The 23,850-nt window shown below is 40.6% G+C and overlaps 1 protein-coding gene across 1 annotated transcript in view; it reads left to right on the top strand.

The window, feature by feature from the left end:
• The window catches only part of LOC128739853 (forkhead box protein P1), a gene marked incomplete at its 5' end in the record, with an annotated part of 376,855 nt that overhangs the window by 81,785 nt on the left and 271,220 nt on the right, over positions 1–23,850 (top strand). The window contains one exon of the mRNA XM_053835354.1: positions 12,102–12,823. Coding sequence (XP_053691329.1) covers positions 12,102–12,823 — 722 coding nt within the window. The remainder of the gene's footprint in view (positions 1–12,101; positions 12,824–23,850) is intronic.

The raw sequence follows: 23,850 nt of genomic DNA, 5'->3' as shown, positions 1-23,850 counted from the left end.
ATTCTCCAGCGTTTTTGCTGATGTAAAGCTTTCCGGTAGCACACTTACGATACTTTGAGTTGTATCAACTTATTAATGACTAATTTAAGTCATATAACAGTCAGCTCAACTGTTTTGTAACTATTGTACCTACTGCCTTAGGAAGTATTCCCAAGCTCGGTGGCTCTCTCGCTAACCTGACTATTGACAATTCTATGATCAATCAACTATTGACGACGACTAACACGCGCAGCTAATTTTGTTGGTGACATATCAAGTTCTAAGAAGTTGTTTAAAATTTTCAGTTCATCGCTTAAGCTATTCTGTACTGTTCTTTTAGCGGGTTCCAAGTATTCGTCTTGCTCCACTAGGTCGGGGAGAAATGTTGTTTTGTCCTGGCTAAAAGCTTGTTAAATAGTACTAGCGCTGGTTCGCTTTAGCTTAATTCTTGCTTGCACTTGCAATGCATTTGCCATATCATGATTTTCCAATTGCCGGACGTCGCAACGACATCCATCTTTCTCCTCCCGTCGTTGGATTTGAGCGACGCATAAGCATACTACATTGTCAGATGCAATATTGGCGCTGTGCTTGTTGTGTCACCAAAGAGATTCTTCTCCGTTTTCGGCTGATAGAGATGTGATCTATTTGATTTTCTGTTCGACTTAATCTTCTTCTTCTTGCAGGTATAGTCGGGATGACTCTTGTCACATCAAGAGCTCCTCTCCACTGTACTCGGTCCAAGGCTACTCGTCGCCAATTCGTTGAGCGTCTCGATACATCAAAGTCGCCTCCAATCTGGTTGAGCCATCTAGCACGTTGAGCCCCTCTATTCCTGGGGCCAGTGTGCTTCTAGAAGAGAACGGATTTCACTGCACACTCGTCCGGCAACCTTGCGACGTAGCCGGCCCACAGCATTCTACTAACTTTGGCCAGGTGTACAGTGGGTACCTGCAACTCGTGGTTTATACACCTGTGCCACTCACCAATTTTTGTTTCTACTCTGCCAAAAATAGTACGCTACGCCTTTCATCAAAAATACGGCAAGTGCATGTATGTCCTTCGTAAGCAAAGTTACAGTCTCAAGTCCGTAGAGGACTAACGGTCAGATTAGCGTTATGTGCATCGTCATTGCCATTTGCATTGATTGACGCATTGATTTGTAACCCAATCCTCCTAGCCTCCGGTTTTAGTCACAATTTTCGATACCTCCGATGAAATACTTGGTCCACATGACCAATATAATTGATAAAAAGGAACTCAGATGCTGTGAATTCGAATCTAAATGAAACTGTCCAATGCGACCATAGCTAAATTGAAAGGAATGGTTCGGTGGGACCAGTATACTCACCCGTGGTAATCAAAATATTTCTGTATGGTCATAAACTGAAATGATTCGGTACAATCATTGTTGGTTAAGTATGCGGTTCGGTACGACCATTGGTGAAGCAAATGATATTGTATGGCATTCAATTCAAATGGTTCGGAACGATCATATATGAATTAAATGTTTCGGTACGACTATTGATAAGTAAAATGATTCGGTACGAGCATTCTTCAATGAAGTATATGGTACGGTACGACCATAGCTGCATGAAATGGTTCGGTACGACCATTGGCACATTCTCTCGTTTTGATATCCACTCGCCGGATCACACCTACCGGCAATATATGGGTGATCTATGGGGGAAGAGCCATCCACCAATGACCATATTGACATTTTTTACTCTGTAAAAAGCTGTTCGTTTTCGCTCATCCCTCTGAGGCCGTGGCCGATCTGTGTTGTATGAACCAATATTTGCGTTGAAGTCGCTCAATTGGATTAAAAACTAGAATTATAATTAGAATTAGAATGTCCCCGTTGGGATCACAGCTGGCTGTAGAAACTCTCTTTTTTGGCGTGTCGGCAACATCTGTTGGCGCATAGCTCCGGATTGTAGTAAGGCTTTAAGCCGAGTTCTAAACCTAGCCACGATTTTTCGTTTATCCCACCAAATCAGAGCTCAGTGGGAATCTAACTCTTCTATTTTGAGTAGCATTTTCACCTGATTCATATGACCTGATGGCATCTGAAAGTACAGCAAGACCTGTTCGGATGATTGTTTTCGTAAATATTCGGCTAACGGATCTCACACAGATTGTCACTCACGCACTTCGAATGTTCACGAAAATCCAATAAATCAGTCGCAATACTCTACGTGAACGAGTTCCTTTAAATAAACGTAATTATACATGCCTTTAATATAGCTTTGCGTAATCTTATCCTTAGGCATAAGCCCTTTTATTTCGAAGACAAAGATAATCCTTCCAAAATTTTGAGTTTTAAATAATCTATACGTCTTTATATTAATATTTTACTGGATTGAGTACAAGAGTGATGTGAAATTTGTTTTCAAAGTTGACAGATAATCTTAATTTCAACAAATGAATTGTTGACAATTTATAACCCACACAAGCTGTATGCAAGTGAAACGTAGCGTTGAAATCCTATTTTATTTGTACACACGCTAGCTAGCATGATGGTAATAATAACATAGCATTTAATGAGCTATCGATGATGGCCGGGTCATGGGTGTATCTTAACCTTAACCGAATGAGTAAATGAAACCATTTACTGACGGCATTTCTAGTAGACGTAATTTTCGAATCTAAATAGTTTCTACCAAAAGTTCATTTATAAAAACGAATATTTATAAAGCATCAATAAATCTTGAAATAAATCTAAATTCTTAACCGATAAGGTGTATCAAGAAGCAGATAATCTGTGCTCAACGACTGGCAGGAATTCTTAGCCAACCCTATCTGCCATCTCACCGGATACGCACGGCGTTGATGGCGATGATCCTGCCGCTTACGTGCCGCCAGCAGCATCAATCGCTTGGCCCAGATTACCCCCGCTTTGCACTGATAGCCCGATGAATGGTCGGGAGCACCGCAAACGAAGAGCAAAGCGCAGATGATTATGTTGAAATTTGTGACATAAAGCGCCATAAACAAGTTCACGCTTTGTTGGATTCTCCGCCGGACGGGACGGGCCAGCAGCAGCCGCCGGAGGCTTCCTCAGCCTAGAGCCGATTGTGCTTGAGAGATCCGTCCCGTCAGCACGGACGGCCGAGCGACAATATTAGGTATGATTGTTGACTGGACCGTGTGCAATTGCTATCCTCTTCATATCCTATTTCGCTCTCCCGTATCCGTTGTAGCGCGTTGCCGTGCAATGATAGCTGGACTTCAAAGAGCACCACACTTTCAGCCGATGTTGCTGGTGGTGATGAACTTCGGACGTTCTGTGATGGACGATATGCTCGGAATAAGAATTTAAATCGCTTCCGTTCACACTAAAAGCCATGTTTCCGGACAGTTCCGCCTCGCGGTGACGACGGGGCCTACCGGTTCGCTCGCCGGAACCACTTTCACACGGTGGATTATGCACTCGGTGGACTTTGCTGTGATAATTATAACGGTTGACCGAGGTTTGAGCTTGAAACCGTCAGTTAGACAGACGAACTGTGAGAAAAAAAGTCGAAAACAAAAAGCGTTTTAGCAATTGGCGCAGTTTCAATGGGATTTGTTATGTTTGGTTGAGAGGATTTTTGTATTGTTTATTTGTTCAATGCAATAGTAGTTTTTCATTATTAAAAATTTTAGAACGCTTATTTCTAAAATGAAATCGGTGGCTTGATTACTAATGCAAAAATGGTTTATAATATACATTTTCTTCAGGTCTTTTCATACACTTATTCAACAAATGTGTGTTTAAAAGTTACCAGTAGATGCGCACTGCAATCTGTGAGGTTTCAAAGTTGTGGCATAACCATTAGTGCAGATTGAAAATTAGCTTACTAATTGCTACACGTGTTAGAAACCGAACTGAATTAAAATAAAATGTAAAGCAAATTGACGCTAGTACCTACCTATGACAACAAATTGCCTGTGGTGAGAGATGACAATTCTACCGGACAGTAAAAAGTTGTAACCAGGAAGGTAAATGCAAGCCATCGATGCCGGTGTATCTCCACAGGTTCGCCCACAGTCCTTCCAAGGTCAGCGTTTTAACGTGTCCGCGTAGGCAACGTTCGACGGTTTGACTGACAAGCGTAGTGCTAGCAAATTCAAAACCATTCTTTGCTGGATTGAAAACATGCGTACATACCTAGGTGTGGGACGCGCAGTACTTTTCAGTCAGTACAACTGATTTGTTTTGCCGTGCTGCAAGAGCTGCAAATCGAAATAACCGGAAAGAAACTAACTAGCTGCGAGTTCGATATTTCATGGCAGCAGCAACAGCTGTGCACCTGGTGTGAAATACAACCGCGAAACTGTTGTGTTTGTATATGGATGAGAGCCATGTTTGTGGATATACTGTCAGTGTGTGGAGGGAAGAGCAGCGGAAGCCCCCAAGAAGTGATCGATCGTAACCAACCCTCTTCTTCATCGACTCCCACTTTATACGACGTCCGACGGTGGTAGATCGCTAGAAAAACCGCCTCACCACACTCGAGTCCGCGGCTGCGGTTGTTGTTATTTTCGCTACCGATTCGGGGCTATAAATAGAGTAATTTGCATCCAAGTGGCGAAACGTGTTTCTATTTATTGATAGAAGTCTCAGTAAGTATTCCCGAACTGATTCTGCATGCTGCAACGTGGTTAAAGGTTCACTCGGATGCAGCCGTCACTGTTAGGTTGCACGCAGACGTTCAATTGTGCGGAACATGAGTTATTTTGAAAGAAACTAATACATTTATTTTACGGAAAGCAGCGAGAACATTTGCTCTTAATTAATTTTTTGCACTAAATGACATAAATTAACAACACTTTTATTTACGTGAATAACAACAAGTTACGTTTATGTACTCAAAAAGCCTGTCTAACAATGACAATTACCTTTTTTATTTAATTGTTTAATTTAATGTAATGTTTGTTTGTTTTGTGTTAAAATACAAAAGTTTTGTGAAAAACTTATGTCATACACATCGGATGATTCTCACTAAAAACCTCTGCTCAGAATTGTCCGACCGCAAAGCCTTCGTTATGGAGAACTTCGTGCAATGCAGAATATTGTACATATCGCCAGGAGTACCTCAAGGCGGTGTGCTTGGCCCTCTCATCTCTATAATTTCTATCAACCCGAGTCTACTGATGCCGCATTGCCCAATCAGTATCAGTAAAATTGCACAAAAAACCAATTGAAAGGTGCTTGAGAGTAGCGTAACATTCTCATTTGCAACTTTTACTGATTTATTATTTTGGAAATTAACCAATAACCACGCCGGCCACGACCAAGAAGCCGTCCTACATGGGAAAAGGAAGGAATATTAGTCCGATACTTGTTGTTACTAGAAACCGTGGGTACCACTGCATCTCTAGAAGTATCACGGACAGGATTTGTGTTAGTCGAGGAAGGTGGCAGATCGAACGAAAACAATGCAGGCATCAGTAATTACATTTAATCCATTATAGAAATTTTCGCGCGATCTCTATTATAAATTCCCGTTTAAAAAACGCGTACAAGCAACGTATCTGGGCGTCCGGCCACCACAATACGGCACTCACATATTCGGCTCTCCACCTGAGACAATTATCATTGTAAATTACCGCATGCCATTACCATGCTCAATAATACAAACTACTATTCAAAACTGCTGGCTCGAATTTATGATTGCGTAACTGTCACGGCTTCGGAAAAAGCTTGTTATTAAAGTTTTTGCAACGAGCGAGACTCGAAAGCAAGTAACGCTGATTCCTTACAATAAAAATCTCAGAACCTGAACATCTTAGCTCGAGTAACGAAAATTGAGAATAATAATTTGCTTCACAAATGATTAGAACAAAATGAAATTAAGAACATTGACCACTGTGAAACAGTATCAAATACTTGGCGATTTTTATTAAGATGAAGACATCACACATTGCTAATTTTATTTTTATTTTATTTTATTTTCTTTTCATCTGACTTTTTTGGTCTTCATGAAGTGGTGTGGGTGGGGAAAAGCTCACTTGAGGTGATCACAACATGATCTTCCTCAAGTGTGCATAAAAACCCCACCATCTTTTGTTATGCGTTATATGCCAGTACATCAAGTCACATCACACTATAATCCAGTACATTAAACATTACAATACATTACTAACATTGCACAATTATTTACATTCTATAGCATAAGATTGTCATAACCTAAAAACAAATTACAATAAACTACTCTCTAGTAACTTGCGGCGATAAACAGATGAACTCTCGCGGAAGTCGAATAGATCAGTATATTGGTTGAACTGACGGACCATTGATGCAATTGGTGAGAAGGATGCATATTGAGTTGACTGGAATTCTACCTGTAGCATGATTCTTGGTCGCAGGGCTCTAGATGGTGCATAGAATCCAATTTGCGCTAACAGATCTGGAGCATCGTACTCAGCATTAATGAGCTTGACAACGAATACGGCTTGAGAAGCACGGCGACGTTGGTCTAAGGTTTTGATTCCCAATAAGCGACAACGATCTTCGTAGGTGGGCAAGTTATGCGGATCATTCCAAGGAAGTTTTCGCAGGGCATAGCGAACGAATTTGCGCTGAATACTTTCTAGTCTGTTGATCCAGATTTCCTGATACGGACTTCAAACTATACTGCCATACTCGAATTTTGAACGGACTAGCGAACAGTACAAAGCTTTAAAGCAAAGGGGGTCATCGAATTCACGTGCTATTTTAAAAATAAATCCAAGCTGGCGGCTTGCTTTTTCGATTGTTGTTGTGATGTGCTGCTTAAAAGATAATTTCTCATCCAGTATCATACCCAAATCTCTCACTTGCTCGACTCTGCTGAGTTTAGTTCCGGCAGTTCCGTATTACATTCTTTGTACGATGGTAACTAATGACGTAACATTTTTCTACGCTTAATGACAGTCGATTCCTCTCACACCACTCGCTAAATAGGTTTAAGAATAGTTGCAGTCTTAGACAATCTTCAATTTGGCAGATAACAAGGTATATTTTCAGATCGTCAGCAAAAAACTGTCGTCCAACCCGATCAAGAACCAGCGCTGCATCATTTACAAATACTGAGAATAACAAAGGGCCCAAATTACTACCCTGAGGCACACCTGATTGGTTCGTAAATGTAGCAGATTGGCAGTTTCTAATCTGTACGTAAAGTTGTCTGTCGACGAGGTATGATTCCAGCCACTTATAAATCCTTTCAGTGCAGCCAAGTTTTTTCAACTTACACAAAAGTATTTTGTGGTTCACAGCATCGAAAGCGGCTTTTAAATCGGTGTATTTCGTATCTACCTGTGCTTTGGAACTGATATTTTTGATACAAAACGAAACGAAATTAACAAGATTAATTTCTACTGCACGTCCTCGAAAAAATCCATGTTGTACTGTACTAATATAATTCCGACAGGCAGCAAATAATTGGTTCACAATACCTGATACATAGCAAACACCAGGCACAGTGAAACCAATGACCAGTGAGACGAGCACCTCTTGAAGCAAATGTCCTTAAATTGATAAGCATTTCCTCTTACCACCGTAAATGATGTAGTGCCCTACACGCTCTCTCTCTCTCTCTCTCTCTCTCTCTCTCTCTCTCTCTCTCTCTCTCTCTCTCTCTCTCTGAAAGTTTGAAGTAAATCCCACTAAAAATTCATTTTTAGTGACCGCTTCTGAGTTTTACTTTTTTCAAGTACAGTCATCTAGTTAGTGATTGCGCAATGCCAAATTTTGTTGTCCATGGTTCATCCAAAAGTTACTCATTCTGCCTGCTGTGAGTTTTACCGAAAATTTCGTTACTAGCCGTGGTAAAGGCGTTCTAAATGCCGGCCCATTGTTTTTCGATAGTTCTATCCGGCTTAGGACTCAAGTTGCTCGACAAAGCCTTTTTCCGCCTTAGGATTATCAAGCCGTTGGACGTCGTAGCGATATCCAATTTTCTCCTCTCGTTGTTGAACGCTTGCGACGCACAAGTGAATCTCATCAATAATTATGCGATGACGCAGATGTGGACTGTAGAAATGGCCGTATGAACCGCTGGTCTCATTAGGAATCCAAATCCTTGCACCCTAGAAGCAATTCCCTTCACGTGCCAGACTAAAGCACGACTTGCCCGGATGATGTCTTGAGTTTCTCCCGTTTTCGGTTAATAGAAACGCTTGTAAGTTGAGTCAGCTTGCGCTGCTGGCCAAGAATCAATATACGCTGAATTACTACCAGAACGTGCGCGGACTTTGAACCAAAGTCGATGACCTTTTTTTACTGTCGCTGAGTCGAACTTCGATATCATTGTTTTATCGGAAACCTGTATTAACGAAAAGATTCACTCTCAACAGCTACCCGGAAGCGCATTCTCCGTCTTTAGATGCGATCGTTACCAGCTGAAGAGCAGAAAACCCATCAACCCGGACGAATCAAAAAGATTCGCACAGAGTTTCTGCAATTCCTCGCATTAGAAGCGTGTGAAGGAGTTCTGCAAAGGATTTGCACATAATGCCTTGCTTATAGAACCAGGATTCTTAGAACTCAGTACGGGAATCACCTGGGATTATAAAACCAAGAATCCTGGGGTGTTAGTAAGGATACACGACTCACTTACTTACTAAAGTAGTCCTAATCCGTCCTAAAACAACAACAAAGTTGAACATGGTTTCTCCAGTTTACTTGGTTGTGGGCTACCGCTCTCCAATTCCTCGGACACCAAGTACTCTCCGCCAAATCTCGCTCCACCTAACCATCTTGCTCGCTGCGCTTGTGGTCGTCTTTTTTTGTTAGATTATAGTTACTTTAACAGCTTATGTCATTCGTGACTTTTGCGGGGCTGGGATTTGAACCCGGGTTGTTCCTACCGGATTTGAGACAAACTTCATCTTTGCAGATTAGTTGCTCGGCATTCTTGCAGCATATCCTACCCATCGTACCCGTCCTGCTTTAGTCGCCTTTTGGATACTGGGTTCACTATAGAGTTGAGCGAGTTCTTGGTTCATCCCCCGCCTCCATACTCCGTTCTCCTGTACGTCATCGAAGATCGTTCTTAGCACTCGTCTTTCGAAAACTCCGTGCACTCGCAGGTCCTTCTCGAGCATTGTCTATGTTTCATGCCCGTAGGGGACAACCGGTCTAACAAGCGGGTATAGTTACTTTATACGGAGGCTTAGTCTGCTCGACTACAATTGCTTGTGAAGCTCATAGTAAGCACGCTTCCGCTGATAATACACCTTCGAATCTTACGACTGGTATCATTGTCCTCCGTTACCAGCAGTGTGCCAAATTAGACAAACTCGTCAACTACCTCAAACTCATCGCCGTCGATCATTATACTGCTGCCCAAGCGGCGTCAATCGGCCTCGGTTCCGCTGACTAGCGTGTACTTTGTTTCAGATGTATTTACCTTCAACCCAATCTTTTCTGCTTCGCGCTTTAGTCTGGTGTACAGCCACCGCCACAGATATTCTGCCGATAATATCCATGTCATCGGCAAAGCAGACGAATTGACTGGTTTTGTTGAAGATCGTATCTCGAATGAACTTGACAATCCACCCGAAATCCGAACACAGCACTATGTATCATCCATCGTAGATTGAATCAGTTTGATGAGCTTCCTGGGGTAGCTGTTCTCATCCTTGTATTTCCATAGCTGTTTCCGGTCGATGGTATCATATGCGGCTTTGAAGTTAACAAACAAATAGTGCGTGGGAACCTTGTATTCACGGCCCTTTTGCAGGATCTGCCGCAGTGTAAATATTTGATCCGTTGTAGACCGACCTTCGAAGAAACCGGCTTGATAAGTTCTCACAATTCTGTTCGCAATTGGTGATGGTCAGCGGAAAATGATTTGAGACAGCACTTTGAAGGCGGCATTGAGAACGGTGATCGATCGATAGTTCTCACAGTCCAATTAGTCGCCCTTTTTGTAGATCGGATAGATAACCCCATCTTTTCACTCCAATTAACCGGTGCATACAATCGACCAGCTTTTCTGGTTCTATTTTAATAAGTTCCACTCCGAGGTATTCATCGAAGTGTTTTTTCATCTATCGGTCACCTCATGATCGTCCGTCAAAATACTACCATTCTTATCCTGAAACATTTCTGCTCGCAGCACAGAGCCTTTGCGGGATCCGTTCAGTTTCTAGTAAAACTTTCGCGTTTCCTGAGAACGATGCAGCTGCTCCCACTCTACATATTCCTGCTCTTCCAACCAGTGCTTTTTCTTCCGGATGTCTTATTTAGTGCATCGTGGAACGACCCTGCCATAAACCAGTCGGGTATTCACTGACAAAAGACCCCACAGGGAACCCAATTTAAAGAGCATAATTCGAGTGAGAAGTTTATACGCTGAGTTGACCAATGTTATGCCGTGATAGCTCATACTCCAGTCCCATGATCATTCTTGTAATAGCAATTTTGGACATCCAAACTCAACATCCAAACTTTGGACTTCCAATCAACTAGCCTTAGCAACCGTCTACGCCTTTAGAATAATCCAGTAGATCTCTGTGTACTTTTCGCTTTCAGAAGTTCGACCAGGATACCGTCCTTCCCAGTAGCCCTGCCATTCTTCAGCTCACTGATAACTCATTTCTTTCCTCTTGTATTGGTAACTCAACTGCTCAATCGCCGCTCGCGATTCGTATTCTTTAAGGAGGACTACAAATGTCAAAATGGATGTTTCTAGAGGACGAGGAAGAGCAAGATAGTTGATGATAGATCAGGTTCTATCAAGAGCACCTTCGAAATAACACAGTTTTGCTTTAAAACTGGCTTTAATTAGCGCAGGTGAAGCGGGTTTCGTTTCTTCACTTTTCTATTAAATATTTAGTAGACATATATCTCACTTTAGTTGATTTTTTCGGTGAAAATAAAGACTATGATGCTTTCAGCGGACGTTTCGACTTACTATCCTTCAGTCATTGACTACGCATTCAACAACAACAGTTATAGAGGACGACGCAGATGTTTAAATCGACAAATCGTATGTGACTTTCAATCGCCGTCGTTGGAGGCAATCACCAGCTTCGATTGAAGTCTGTTTGAAAGCTTCTGTTTAACAAATGAAGCAAGTCGCTTCATGCGTGAAGCGAAGGAAAGAGAGAATTAGCTTCATTTATTTGTTCCGACGATGTCGGGCCCTGAAGCTCAAAATTTTTCTTAAGTCAAATCAAAAAAATAATGGTCTTTAAAAATTTTATTTCTTGTCTCCCAAGATAATCTCAGTTGGAAGAAAGAAAGGATGATTTGGTTTACACGTGCCATGGATGCTTGTGTTAAAGTATTCGTTTAAGACTTTTACCAGAGCCGTACTAATACAAACCTAAAAACTAAAACATTTATTTGCATGGTCATTGATCGCTCAACTTTAAACACATTTGACATGAACACATTTGTAAATATGAGCATCATAATAAACGAAACCCATATTCCGAACCAGTGAACATCGTGCAACGTGTCAAACTGTTAAATCAAGAATGAGGCCAAACGGGCGTATAATGAGATCGCAGTGCATCCATGCCACAATTGTGGTCGTTAAAAATCTGTGTCCGTTTCAATGTTTGGCCTTAATTTCAAATTAATGAACAATTTAAATCCATATTATTGTATGATATGCTTTTGTTTCTGTTAAAATTTCATGTATCTATTAATCGCGATGTATTATACTGTCCGTCGCATCAGCATATATGGACCGAACACTGACGACAATTTTCAATTGCTTACGATTAATTTTTAATTACCGGAAAAATATGGCCTGATTGGAAACAGGCAACCAATTGATTGACGTCAGGTAACCTTACCGTCCCGATTCGCAATAGCTCGTTAATCAAATCATAGACCTGTGCTGTGGGATGGTTGTTATTGGGTTTCCTGAATATTGTAATCAATTCAATAGTCAGTGGTCTAAAACTGTCAACGTTTGTGGACAGCATTATTTCTTTTGAACTCTCAATGCTGGTTCATTTTTATGTGTGTGAAATATACACCTCCATTATTTGTGTGCTTGGTTGTGGTATAAATAATTAATTATGTATAGCTCGATCAATGGGTCGCGATTAAAATTTTAATCAATTTTTTCAATCGCAAATATTATAGCTTCTTTTTTTAATGTATACCATGTTTGTGCTCTCTTTTCTTCTAGGATCGGCACATGGTGTTCGATTCAATAGTGCGTCCATAAATTCCGTCACCATTTCGTCGACAGTGGTGAAACGAAGGCCAGCGCCGCAAATCACGGTAGCGAGCGCCCCACAAGTCCTATCACCAAAGAGACTGTGCACGACACCGCTGGCCGGTGCAGCAACGATTCCGACTCTAGGTACCTGTCTAGTATCTGCACATCCTCAGGCTCCGGCTGCAGCCGCCGCAGCCGCTGCAGCTCTGTTGCAACACCACCAGGCCCAGGCGGCCCATCATCAGTTTCAACAGCAGCAACAGCAGCAGCAGCAGCATCAACAACAACAGCAACAAGTGCACCAACAACAGCAGCAGCAGACTAGACTGCAAGGTCAGCACCACCATCACCACCAGCAGTTGCTAGAATCTGCCTCTGGAGCCCCTGTCCAACAGCAGCTAGTATCGGTTCCGCTAGTAATCACATCCAGTAGCAGCAGTCACCAGCAGCAACCGATGTTCACATCACCGATAGTCGCCCAATCAAATCCGGCTGTCAGTACGCAGTCCATCAACGGTTCGCTTAACGTGAACACAGCCAACAATAATCACAACCTCGGACAAACACAGAACAGTCTCGCCGGCAGTAACACAAAAATGGATAACTCTATGGGACAGATGACTCCGATGGCACCGTTGGCGCTTTCTCAGAGCATGGATTCGGTGAACACGGCTAGCAACGAAGAAGAGGTAAGTGAGGCTATTTTTCTCCAGTCATGATCTAACCTAAACGCATTTATTCCGAGCGGTGCATAAAAATTGTTCTCCAAACCATAATGTGATAGTCATGCTCAGCACAATTCTGTTCCGAACGGCGGGCCAGCCATCGAATTCTTCGTTTCATAATGGATCAAGCAGATAAATTCCCTGGACACGCATATGCCACAGATAGAAGAAGCAATATTTCTATTATTATTTCAATATCCAACAATCGATTATCACGATAAATCATCATTTAATTGCTCCATAAAACCCATTGAAATTCGTCGTGGTTCTTTACGCAAACACTGCGACCGATTTTCACCTGTACCGATGCGACAGCCATAAATATATATGTGCGGTAGTAGAATGATGCTATCATCTCTGCTGCATGACCTGCGTTTCAGCGTCAATTATTTCGAACCGGTCGGATAAAAAGCAAATATTGCTCCACCGAAAATGGACGTTTGTTTTGCACGTCCATATAAATTCAATATTTATTGTCGTCATGTTAAATTGCACGTATTGCGTAACGGAAGCAAAATCGACCAACAACGCAAGCATCATCATATGCACGCAATGCCACCGGGAAATGAGAAGCATTTCCGAAAATGTGTATTTTAGCTAACAAAATAATTGGCATGGAACTCTGGGGCTCGGTGGAGCGCGATACGCGAAGCTTACGCTTTATTTTTCATTCGTTGGTACCGTTCGTAATTTCTATGTAGGTAGGTACCTGGTTAGTATCAGTCGTATGACCACCGCCGCCGCCGCGCCACCGGGCGCTCCCTTTAGGGTGGCGATGGTTTCACACTCAATATATGCAGTGGGCGAATAAATAGATAGAGTATATTTTAAAGCGTCTATCATCAAGTTTTGCATCTATGTACCATATTATGAATGCTCTGTAGTAGTTGATACTCTTTTGCGCTGAACTAGTATTTACAAAATTTATTCAATATCTTTGGAAAAAAGTAACCATGCAATGTATTACATATATATGATTTCATTTTCCCTTTATGCCTAAATCAGAGAGAATACTTACTCCTTTCGAAACAGTGAAGGCCATTATGATTTCACAATCGATGCAACTCATGATTTATTTGTCTGTGATATTTTACATTGTCTAAATTGTTGTCCAGTAATATTGTCTTTGCCCAGAGAAGAGCTCGGACTGTACAAACAGCACGTGTACGTAATTCAATAGTGCAAAACGGAATACGTTGCGATAAGCTTACGAGCGTGGATAACTTATTCCTAGCCGAATTTATGTAGCACATTACATTCTGTATGTGGCTGCGAATCGATAGTTTATGAGTTTAATAAGTCAATTTTTGTTGAATGACATAACCTAAAAAATAATTTAAAGTTTCTTATGGAGAGTACGTACGTTATCTATCCTACACCGAACAAATTATGGTCCTAGTTACTGTCGGTCCTAGGCTGCCGTTCTTTAATGCCCTCGGATACCAGCGAAACATGCATCGTCCTCAACAGCGCGCATCCATTGGGTGCGGGGGATGTCACGAAATTTACAGCTTCCTCCTGGTTCTCTCCAGAAAATAGTTTTGGTTACTCTTTTGTCAGACATTCCTACCACGTGCCCAGCCTACCGCAGCCTGCCACATAGTATTACCTCCACTGTATCAGCATATCCGTATACTTAATACAGCACGTCGTTCATGCGTCTCCATGCCACGCCCCATTTTTCATTTTGCCACTAAGTACAGATAGCAGAATTTTACCTTCAAAAATGCCAAGTACTCGTCGGTCCACTTCCTTTAACGTCCATGTTTCATGTCCGTAAATGGCCATCGGGAAGATTAGTGTTCTGTAAAGCGCCAATTTTGTTCGAATATGGAAACTACGGTACTTCTGCTGGCTACGTTATCCACAGAAAGTCCGAATCGTTACTGAAATTCGTCGTTTTACTTCGTGACTGACATTGTTGACACATGCTAAGGTATATGAATTCCTCCACTACTTCATATACATAATTCAAAATTGATTTCATCATCGCAGGATTTATTTTTGTTTTTTTCGCCGATAAAAGGGATATAAGAAAGGAATTTTGTAGCTTTAGGGAGGTTAATCAATGCTTGTCTAGTTGGAATCATCATGTAGCATGAAAATTATAACATTTGGGTTTAAAATAAATCGATGAAAAAAAATTTTATTTTTCACCCGGATAATCGAGTCTAAAAACCCAGATAATCGAATCCCCGGATAATCGAATCCCCGGTTAATCGAATTCCCGGATAATCGAGTCCGGCCTGTAGTGACTTTTCAACACTATTAGAATTGCATTACTTACTATTATTATGATTTCTTACGAATTGCTACGATAATTAAGAATATTTAATAGTAGGGATTTATCTTTCAAGTCAATGTTGAATGGTTAGGTTAGACAGTACATTCCTTTGCTTAAGCCCATCCAACGTTATGAAAGCGACTGAAGTTCAACCCGCTATTCCGACGTATGATTTTGACCCATTCAACGTTGCAGAAATCAGTTTCACTAGTTTCGTCTGAGAACCATGTTCTAGCATTATCTGCCACAGCTCATTTCTTTTGACTGAATCATACACCGTCTTAAAGTCCACAAATAGATTATGAGTCTGCAAGTTGTACTCCCGGAGATTGTCTAGTAACTGACGCAAAGTAAATATCTGATCTGTCGAGGACAAGGATGGAAGATCAGTGATTTTGATAAAATCTGTGAGTTATCGCCACACGCACAGATCTCGATCCGTACAGATCATGACAACACAAGATTTTGTTCTCTAAACAGTCTCAACAGTCGATCACAGTGTTACATCTTACCTAGCTGCGAGAAATAAGGTCACACATGTTGTTCGTATTGTGATTCATACGATGCACACAACCAATCGTCTGTATCTGTTATATTTCTCAACGCAATCATGCAATGAACATGATCTGACATGAGGTTTGTCATAATCTGTACGGATTGCGACAAAATGTTTGTCGCTTACAAGTAGTGATGTCAATGAATCTAAATCTGATCGCTTCTATGATCTTGATCGCTAGAAGCGTTTTTTTCTCATCCTTGGTCGAGGAGCAACCCTCACGAAAACTAGCTTGATACTCGCCGACGAAGGGCTGCGTTAACGGTCTCAGTCTACAAAACAGGATAAAGCAGAGCACCTTATGGACAGATTTGAGCATTGTAATACCTCGATAGTTCTAAATTCTTCCCAGCAGCTTTGCTATTTTCCAGCTCACTGATTGCCTTTTTAACTTTCTTTTACAAGAGAGGGGGAGAAAAGGGGCGCGTTTCTCTTGTATTTGGAACGAAAGCAGTTGTACAAGTGGCTGGATTTCTGAAAGCGAGAATAGGGTGGCCATTAACTAGGGGGAGTTTCAAAAACGTAAAAAAGGCTCTGTGTTGATTTTTACGGATTACGGTGTGATTTATAAGTGGCTGAAGGACAACATGAGGGGTATTGACAAAGGGACTAGACACGAATCAAATAAAAAGAATAGTGTTTTGTTTTTTGCATTATGAGAATTTTCGTTACAATAACAGATGTACAAGTGACGGAGAGACAAAGGGACCGCGAGTAAGATCGGGTAATCAGCTAGTTCTTCATAATAGTAGCACTATTTATATATACCCTGCACCATCCTGACACCAAAACTTGGCTGAAGACAATCAATTAAAACTTCGGAGCAATGTTTACGTTTATTGTAATTTCGTTTGCCGGTGTCGGCAGTTCAAAATGAATGAATGATTCACATTTGATTTCATTCACTATTATCGAGTATGAATGAAAGTGTTGTCTACTTACACGAACATGAACGCAAGTGATTCGCTCGAATTGTTGTTTTCAGTTTGGCAATACTAAAGAATTAGGGATGGGAAAACTATCATTAACTACTGATAGTTATCAGTAAGCAATAATATCACTAAGTATCAGTAAGGTTTCGCTATTATTGATATTTACTGATATAGCAACTTTATCCCGTTAGAAAAATTAGTTAGAATAAACTTATTGGTCGGTAGTTGCGTACGATAAACGTGGATGACACAATATATCGTAGTCAACGTCAGTAGCCTAAAGCCGGGGTAGCTCGTGCTGATTCAAGCAGTCACCTCCATTTAACTCGAACTTTGGCCACTCGTCGCCAATTTTCCAGTCGTCTCAAAAGTCACAAATCACTTTCGACGTGATCGTGCCATCTTGCACATTGAGCCCCCTGTTCCTGGTGCCAGCGAGGTTGTTGAAGACAACTGTTTCCGTCGCACTATCGTCCGGCATTCTTACGGCGTGTCTGGCCCATCAACTTTCGCCAAATGTACGATGGGTTTCTCTCCAAACAATGCCTGAAGCTCCGTCTCCACCACTCTTCGCTTTCAGTTTGTACTCCGCCAAATATCCGTAGTACCCTTTCGTTCGGACACCGCAAGGGCGCGTATATTCTCCGTGAGCGACCTTATGAGCCCATAAAGAACTACTGACCTAATAACAGATTTGTGCATTATCAGCTTCGTACGGTAGCGTATGTTTCTTGATAGTAGCGTATAGCGAAGGGCAAAGTAGGCTCGATTTCCTGCTTGAATGCGCCGCTGGGTTTCCATACTAATGTTGCCCGCGGTCACCAGCAATCCAAAATACACGAATCCATCTACCACTTCGAGTTTGTAGCCGTCAAGGGTTACCATCCGTGAGAGGCACGCGTTTGGTTCCTTGGAGCCTCTTTCTTTCATGTATGTAATCTTTGACGTATTTATTATTAATCTGATCTTCCTAGACTACTACTTTCAACCTGGCGTAGGTTGCCTCCACCATCGCAAGGTTCCTAGCCATGATATCAGTCATCTTGTCACCTTATCTCAACCCTCGCTGCGTCGCAAAGGGTGTGTCCCCGAGATGCGAACAAAACACACTACTCGATCGAATAGCTCTGATCAGTAGCGTCAGTTTATCTGGGAAACCGTGTTCATCCAATATGTGCAATTGCTGGTCTTGATCGACTGGTTCGTGTGATGCGTAGGCACGATGTGCTCCCAACATATCTGCTGGGTGGTAAAAATCTGGTCCGTAGTTGCGCGAGCCTCCATAAAGCCCGCTTGGTAAATTACAAAGTAAATTTACAATGAAGAACGCAGTTATAATATTACAATTTCCTATTTTTTGATTCAATGCCCTGATGAGTAAAATTACTGATATTTACTGATAGTTATCAGTAACGTACTGGAATTACCGATAGTTATCAGTAACGATTTTTAATAATAGTTCCCATCCCTAGTCTGGACGGTTCTTCATCAAACGTCGATTGTCAAATCAAGCATGTTTTTTGACATAAAATAATCAGCACAGGAAGGTTGATAAAAGAGTAAGACGATCTTTTACAAGGGGGAGGCAGATTCAAATGGGTAAAAGAATGTGTTTCTCTTACTGTTGCAGAAGTCGCTGGATTTCGGAAAGGAGGAATAAGGTGGCCATTAACAAGAGTAAGGTTTAAAAACTAAAAAAATGCTTTGTGTCGATTTATAAGCATTACCAAGAAGAAGACTGATTTACAGGTGACTGGGAAACAACAAGAGGAGAACTGACAAAAGGAATGGATACATTCAATTGAAAAAAAGGTTTTGTTTCTTGCATTATGAGAATAACAGATAACAATAACAGATGTATAAGTGACTTATAAAGGGGCCCCGAGTAAGATCGAGCAATCAGCTAATGGCATTACAGTGGACCCCCGTTCGTTTGAACGATTCCTCATGCAAACTAACGGGGTTAGCTTTAAATTTGAACAACTGGTAACCCTAAATATGCTGGAGCTTGTGTGAGCTGGCTGCCCTGTTCTTTGTTATTGTTTTGGTGATTTGATTCAGTTGGCAGTTGCAAGCAGCGAATATTTCATTCTCCGATCAGATTTCTACCATAATCGTTGAGAAAACGCACTATGAAACAGATTAAACACGCTAGATCAGTACAAACAAATCGTGTTTGTGTGCATTGTCTGCATAAGCAAATGATGTCATATTGAGAATGACATTTGAACCATTTTTAATTTGCACGTCGTGCAAACCAACGGGGTTCAAATTAAAAAGTGTTCAGATTAAAAACGGTCAAACGAACGGGGGTCCACGGTATAAAGCTAACAGGTTCATTTCAGTTTGACAAGTAACCGTGATAACATCATTTTTCTGATCTGATTTTGTTACAGCAGTTTTGGATGTCCATTTGTAAAAGTATTGTTTTTGATTGCTTCTTGCTAAGCTTTAAGGTACAATTAGTCGTCATCGATTCTGCAAATTTTAAAAGCAGTTTTTTTGTTTGAAACCAAAATTTTGTTCATGAAAATATATTCGCTGTGTTCAGATTTGCAAGAAAAATGCAGTAAATACATTTCTATAAGCAGAACCCCGCTTTTGGGCCTAAAAACTGCTTCCGAAATTGGGCTTACCGACAAAAAGTTAATGACTGCTAGTTTCCCGTTGAAGTTGCTGTATATTAACTTACACAATTTTCTGGTATTTTATGCTTTTTAATCAAATTTGATTATAGGTCCCACTTGCCCCGGCGAATGGCGTAATCGCCATGATTTTGAAAATTCTCCTCCAGATTCATTTCATGTTAATTGATAGGCCTTTTTCGTAATTAAACATTAGAAGTGATAGGGTAAACGCACCATTAGTGGTGGTAGTACCAGTAGTGGTGGAAACTTGAATTATTCCATTATTTTTGCAGATTTTGGTACAAGTTTGATACTTATCAAATAATGCTGTTGCTGGTAATTCGATACTTATCAAACTTGTACCAATATCTGCAAAAATAATGGAATAATTCAAGTTTCCACCACTACTGGTACTACCACCACTAATGGTGCGTTTACCCTACCACTGAAGAGTTCTGTACTAAAAGAATATCTAAATAAACATAGGTAGGGTAGATGCTCCAGTAATGGAGGGATTATGTCGGGGGATAGTGTTTAAAGACAATTTGAACGCACAATTTATCAGTTTCCAATTGAACAAATGATTATATGGTGCACCATAATGTTAGCTTTAAATCCATACCAAAATTATACCATTCTGCTGGTTGATTTATTTAAAATATTGCTTTTCCTGACATTAGTCTGTGCTCCTGAAGTAGTGGTAATGTTCCTCTAATAGTGGAATTTTGTTTACCGCCCTTAGTAACGCTTGCAGTGAGCATGGTATCAGGTGGATAACAGCGTAGGCTTATTAAAATGCGATGAATTTCTTAAGCAATTGCACTTTATTGGTCTGCTCAAAAGGAATTTGTAATTTTTGCACCAACATCATATATTTTAACTGTATATCTTAGCTAAAATTGTTAACGAATATATATTTAACAAAAGAAAACTTAAATTATCTCGAAATCTGGTATCTGGTAAATCTGGTACTACCACAACTACTGGAGCATCTACCCTATAGATTATACAGTCGGGTAAACCATAACTATACATTTTTTAGGTCCCACTGGCCCCGGGGTACCTTATAAGAGATATAGCGTACCCAACTAGTTTTATTGTTGTAATATAAACAATCACAAAAAGCTTTTCTTTTCATCAGTTTTATCATGGTTCTATAGTTAGATATAAGTATGCTTTTACTCGCATCATCTTGGTATTGTGTAACACCATAATAAAACCAGATGTACCGTTTAATACCGCAATAAAATCTTCATGAATTTTAAATGAAACCATGCGGCTTTAGAATTGTTATTGGAGTTGAAAGCAGAATTTTTCAGGTATTTTGAATGCAGTTCGAAAGCCTAGGAACCAAGTTGAATCCGACACTAGCGATTACAGATTCACACATCGTCGTCTGTGCTGCTTCAACCTTCAAGCAGTCGTTTCTATTCAACTCGATATTGGTCGCCAATTTTCGAGGCTTCTCAGAAATCGCAAATCGCTTTCGACCTGTTCAAGTTTTCTAGCACGCTGAGCCCCCTGTTCGTGGTGTCGATCAGGTTTTTGAAGAGGACCGTTTTCGTCGCACTGTTGTCCGGCATCCTTACGAAGTGTCCGGTTCACCGTAGCCTACCGACTTCCGCCAGATGTGCGATGAAAATCTCTGCAAGCAGTGCCTGTAGCTCGTGATTCATACGACTCTGCCACTCTCCGCTTTCAGTTTGTACTTCGCCAAATATCGTTCGCAGTACCATCCGCTCGAACACGGCAAGGGCACGGCACTTTCGACATTTGACAGAAATACAATTAAAACTGTGTAAAGAATTGCAAGCAACTAACTGACGCAAATCAGCAAGTGAAACGCTCAAAAACTATTCTCGGATAAGATAGTCGCTGATTTTCTCGCTTTGAGAATTTCTGCGTCACGTTACATGCACAAATATCCTTTCTGGCCTGTTTCCGTACAAAACAATAGTTCAAAAAAAATTATTGCAGTATATGGATGCAATCTGGCAAAAGGAAGCAAGACCGCTCACTTTTCTGAAACGTTTCACTTTCAATACATCAAATTGGACTAGATTTAATGTTTAAAGATAAAAATCATCTGAAGAAAAGAGGTGACTTTACATTTTAACAAAATTGTTTACTTTTAGGACGTCAAATTGGACTAGGTTAAATGTTTAAACGATAAAATCGGCTGTAGATGGTTGCACTCTGGCGTACTTCCCAAGCACAGATATCAAATTGGTATAAGTTTATACGTCGTAACCACACTAAACAGAGAGTGATGGGAACTATCAATAAAAATCGTTACTGATAACTATCAGTAAGTTCCAGTACGTTACTGATAACTATCAGTTAATATCAGTTATTTTACCTATCAAAGCATTGAAGCAAAAAATAAGAAATTGTAGTTTACTTTGTAATTTACCAAGCGGGCTTTATGGAAACGATACTGTCGATCGAAACCATGAATGGCACATAATGGACGACCACGATCTCCCAGATAAAATGACGCTACTGATCAAAGCTATCGTTGGATCGAGTGGTGTGTTCCGTGCGCATCTCGGGGACACACTTGAGTCCCTTTGATACGTGGAGAAGGTTGAGACAAGGTGACAAGATGATTGATATCTTAGCCAGGAACCTTGCGACGGCGGAGGCAATCTACGCCAGATTGAAAGCAGTAATCTAGGAAGATCAGATTAAATATAAATGCGTCAAAGATCAAATACATGAAAGGAAGAGGCTCCAAGGAAACCAACGCGTGCCTCTCACAGACGGAATCCTTGACTGCGACGAACTAGAAGTGGTAGATGAATTCATGTATTTGGGATTAATGGTGACCGCGAACACCATTAGTAATGAAATCCAGCGGCGCATTCAAGCGGGAAATCGAGCCTACTTTGCCCTTCGCAAAATAATACGATCAAGAAGCATACGCTACCGTACGAAGCTGACAATGCACAAAACTTTTATTAGGTCAGCAGTTCTTTATGGACTTGAAGTCATAAGGTTGCTCACGAAGAATATATGCGCCCTTGCCGTGTTCGAACGAAAGGTACTGCGACGACAGTGCGTCGAAAACAGTTGTCTTCAACAAGCATACCGGCACCAGGAACGGAGAGCTCAACGTGCAAGATGGCTATATCAGGTCGAAAGTGATTTGTGACTTTTGAGACGACTAGGAAATTGGCGACGAGTGGCCCTCCAAGTTCGAGTTAAATGAAGACGACTGCTTGAATCAGCACGAGCTACCCCGGCTTTAGGCTACTGACGATGACGACGATATATTGTGTCATCCACGTTCATCGTACGCAACTACCGACCAATAAGTTTAATCTAACTAATTTTTGTAACGGGACAGCGTAACGTAATACGTAATATAAATATCAATAACAGCGAAACCTTACTGATACTTAGTGATATTATTGCTTACTGATAACTATCAGTAGTTAATGATAGTTTTCCCATCCCTAACAGAGACTGTTTTTAACTGTCGTCCCTGCCTGTGAACAAGGTAATCACGAAGAAAATGTAAGGGGGAATTTGACTTTGAAACTTTTCGTTACTTTTCATTATTTAGTAATTTAAAATGAAAATTGTAATTGACAAATTCGAGAAAAAAAAACTCCCGCCGTGGCACTACCTACTGCAATGGTGATAAAAACGAAAACAAACGCCAGATGCGATATATTTCATAGAAAATTTTCAGTAAATTTAATTTTTATCTATTTTTCGATTGAAAGTTTGACTAAATTTTCATCAGGTTTTGTAAGAAATTTGCTAGGTATTAAAAATACTTTTAAAATAGTGAAATTAAATTTGAAAACAAAAAATTGGTATGGCGATTGACGACTAATCGAACACAGCAGGGATCTTAAATCGATTTTTGCATATTATTGGAATGTTTTTCTAAAAATCCTTATGCTTGTTTTGTGTCGGTTCAAGTCAAAGTTCTAGAGAATCAAAAATATGTCAGTCCTAGCGAACCATGTTGCTCCAGCCCTGCATGAAAATATGAATGTTCTTTTGGGTTATCCTGTATCTTGCTTGCAATAGCCTGTTTTCCGTTGATTTCACAAAAAACAAATTTTTGCAACTTGAGCACGTGTATTTTTGTAATTTAACTTGAAATATAACCTGTCTTTTGTCGCACTAATATACAAAAACATTATTTTCTCGTATATACTGTAAACAAACCATTGACAAAGTACAAAGACAAAAATAAAGTACTTTATTTTTTACATTTGGCAAAAATAATTTCAGTTGTACATTGTTTCACTACATTAAGAAAATGAAAAAAGTGAACTTTTTTCCGATTCTTCTAGCAAACTGTCAACCACCACCGTCAGCGCATAAGTTTCTGTCGAATAGGTCAATAAAAACCAAATAATTGCTACATCTATTATGAATCTATTGGCAATCAAACAATAAAAATCCATTCATAATTAGCAGAGCTATTGGCCCTTAAAATCTTTCATTTTTTCATGAGGCTCGCCATTTTTTGATTTTTTTGGGATTACCCGCTGTATCAGCTACCTTCCTGAGGATCATAGTCCTTCGTCAAAACCATGAAATGCAACTACTTTTCATTGCCAGTGAATTTA

The sequence above is a fragment of the Sabethes cyaneus genome, chromosome 3 (genome assembly GCF_943734655.1).
Source record: "Sabethes cyaneus chromosome 3, idSabCyanKW18_F2, whole genome shotgun sequence".
Lineage (NCBI taxonomy): Eukaryota > Metazoa > Arthropoda > Insecta > Diptera > Culicidae > Sabethes > Sabethes cyaneus.
The sequence above is the reverse complement of the archived record's forward strand: the minus strand, read 5'-3'. Positions and strand labels throughout refer to the sequence as shown.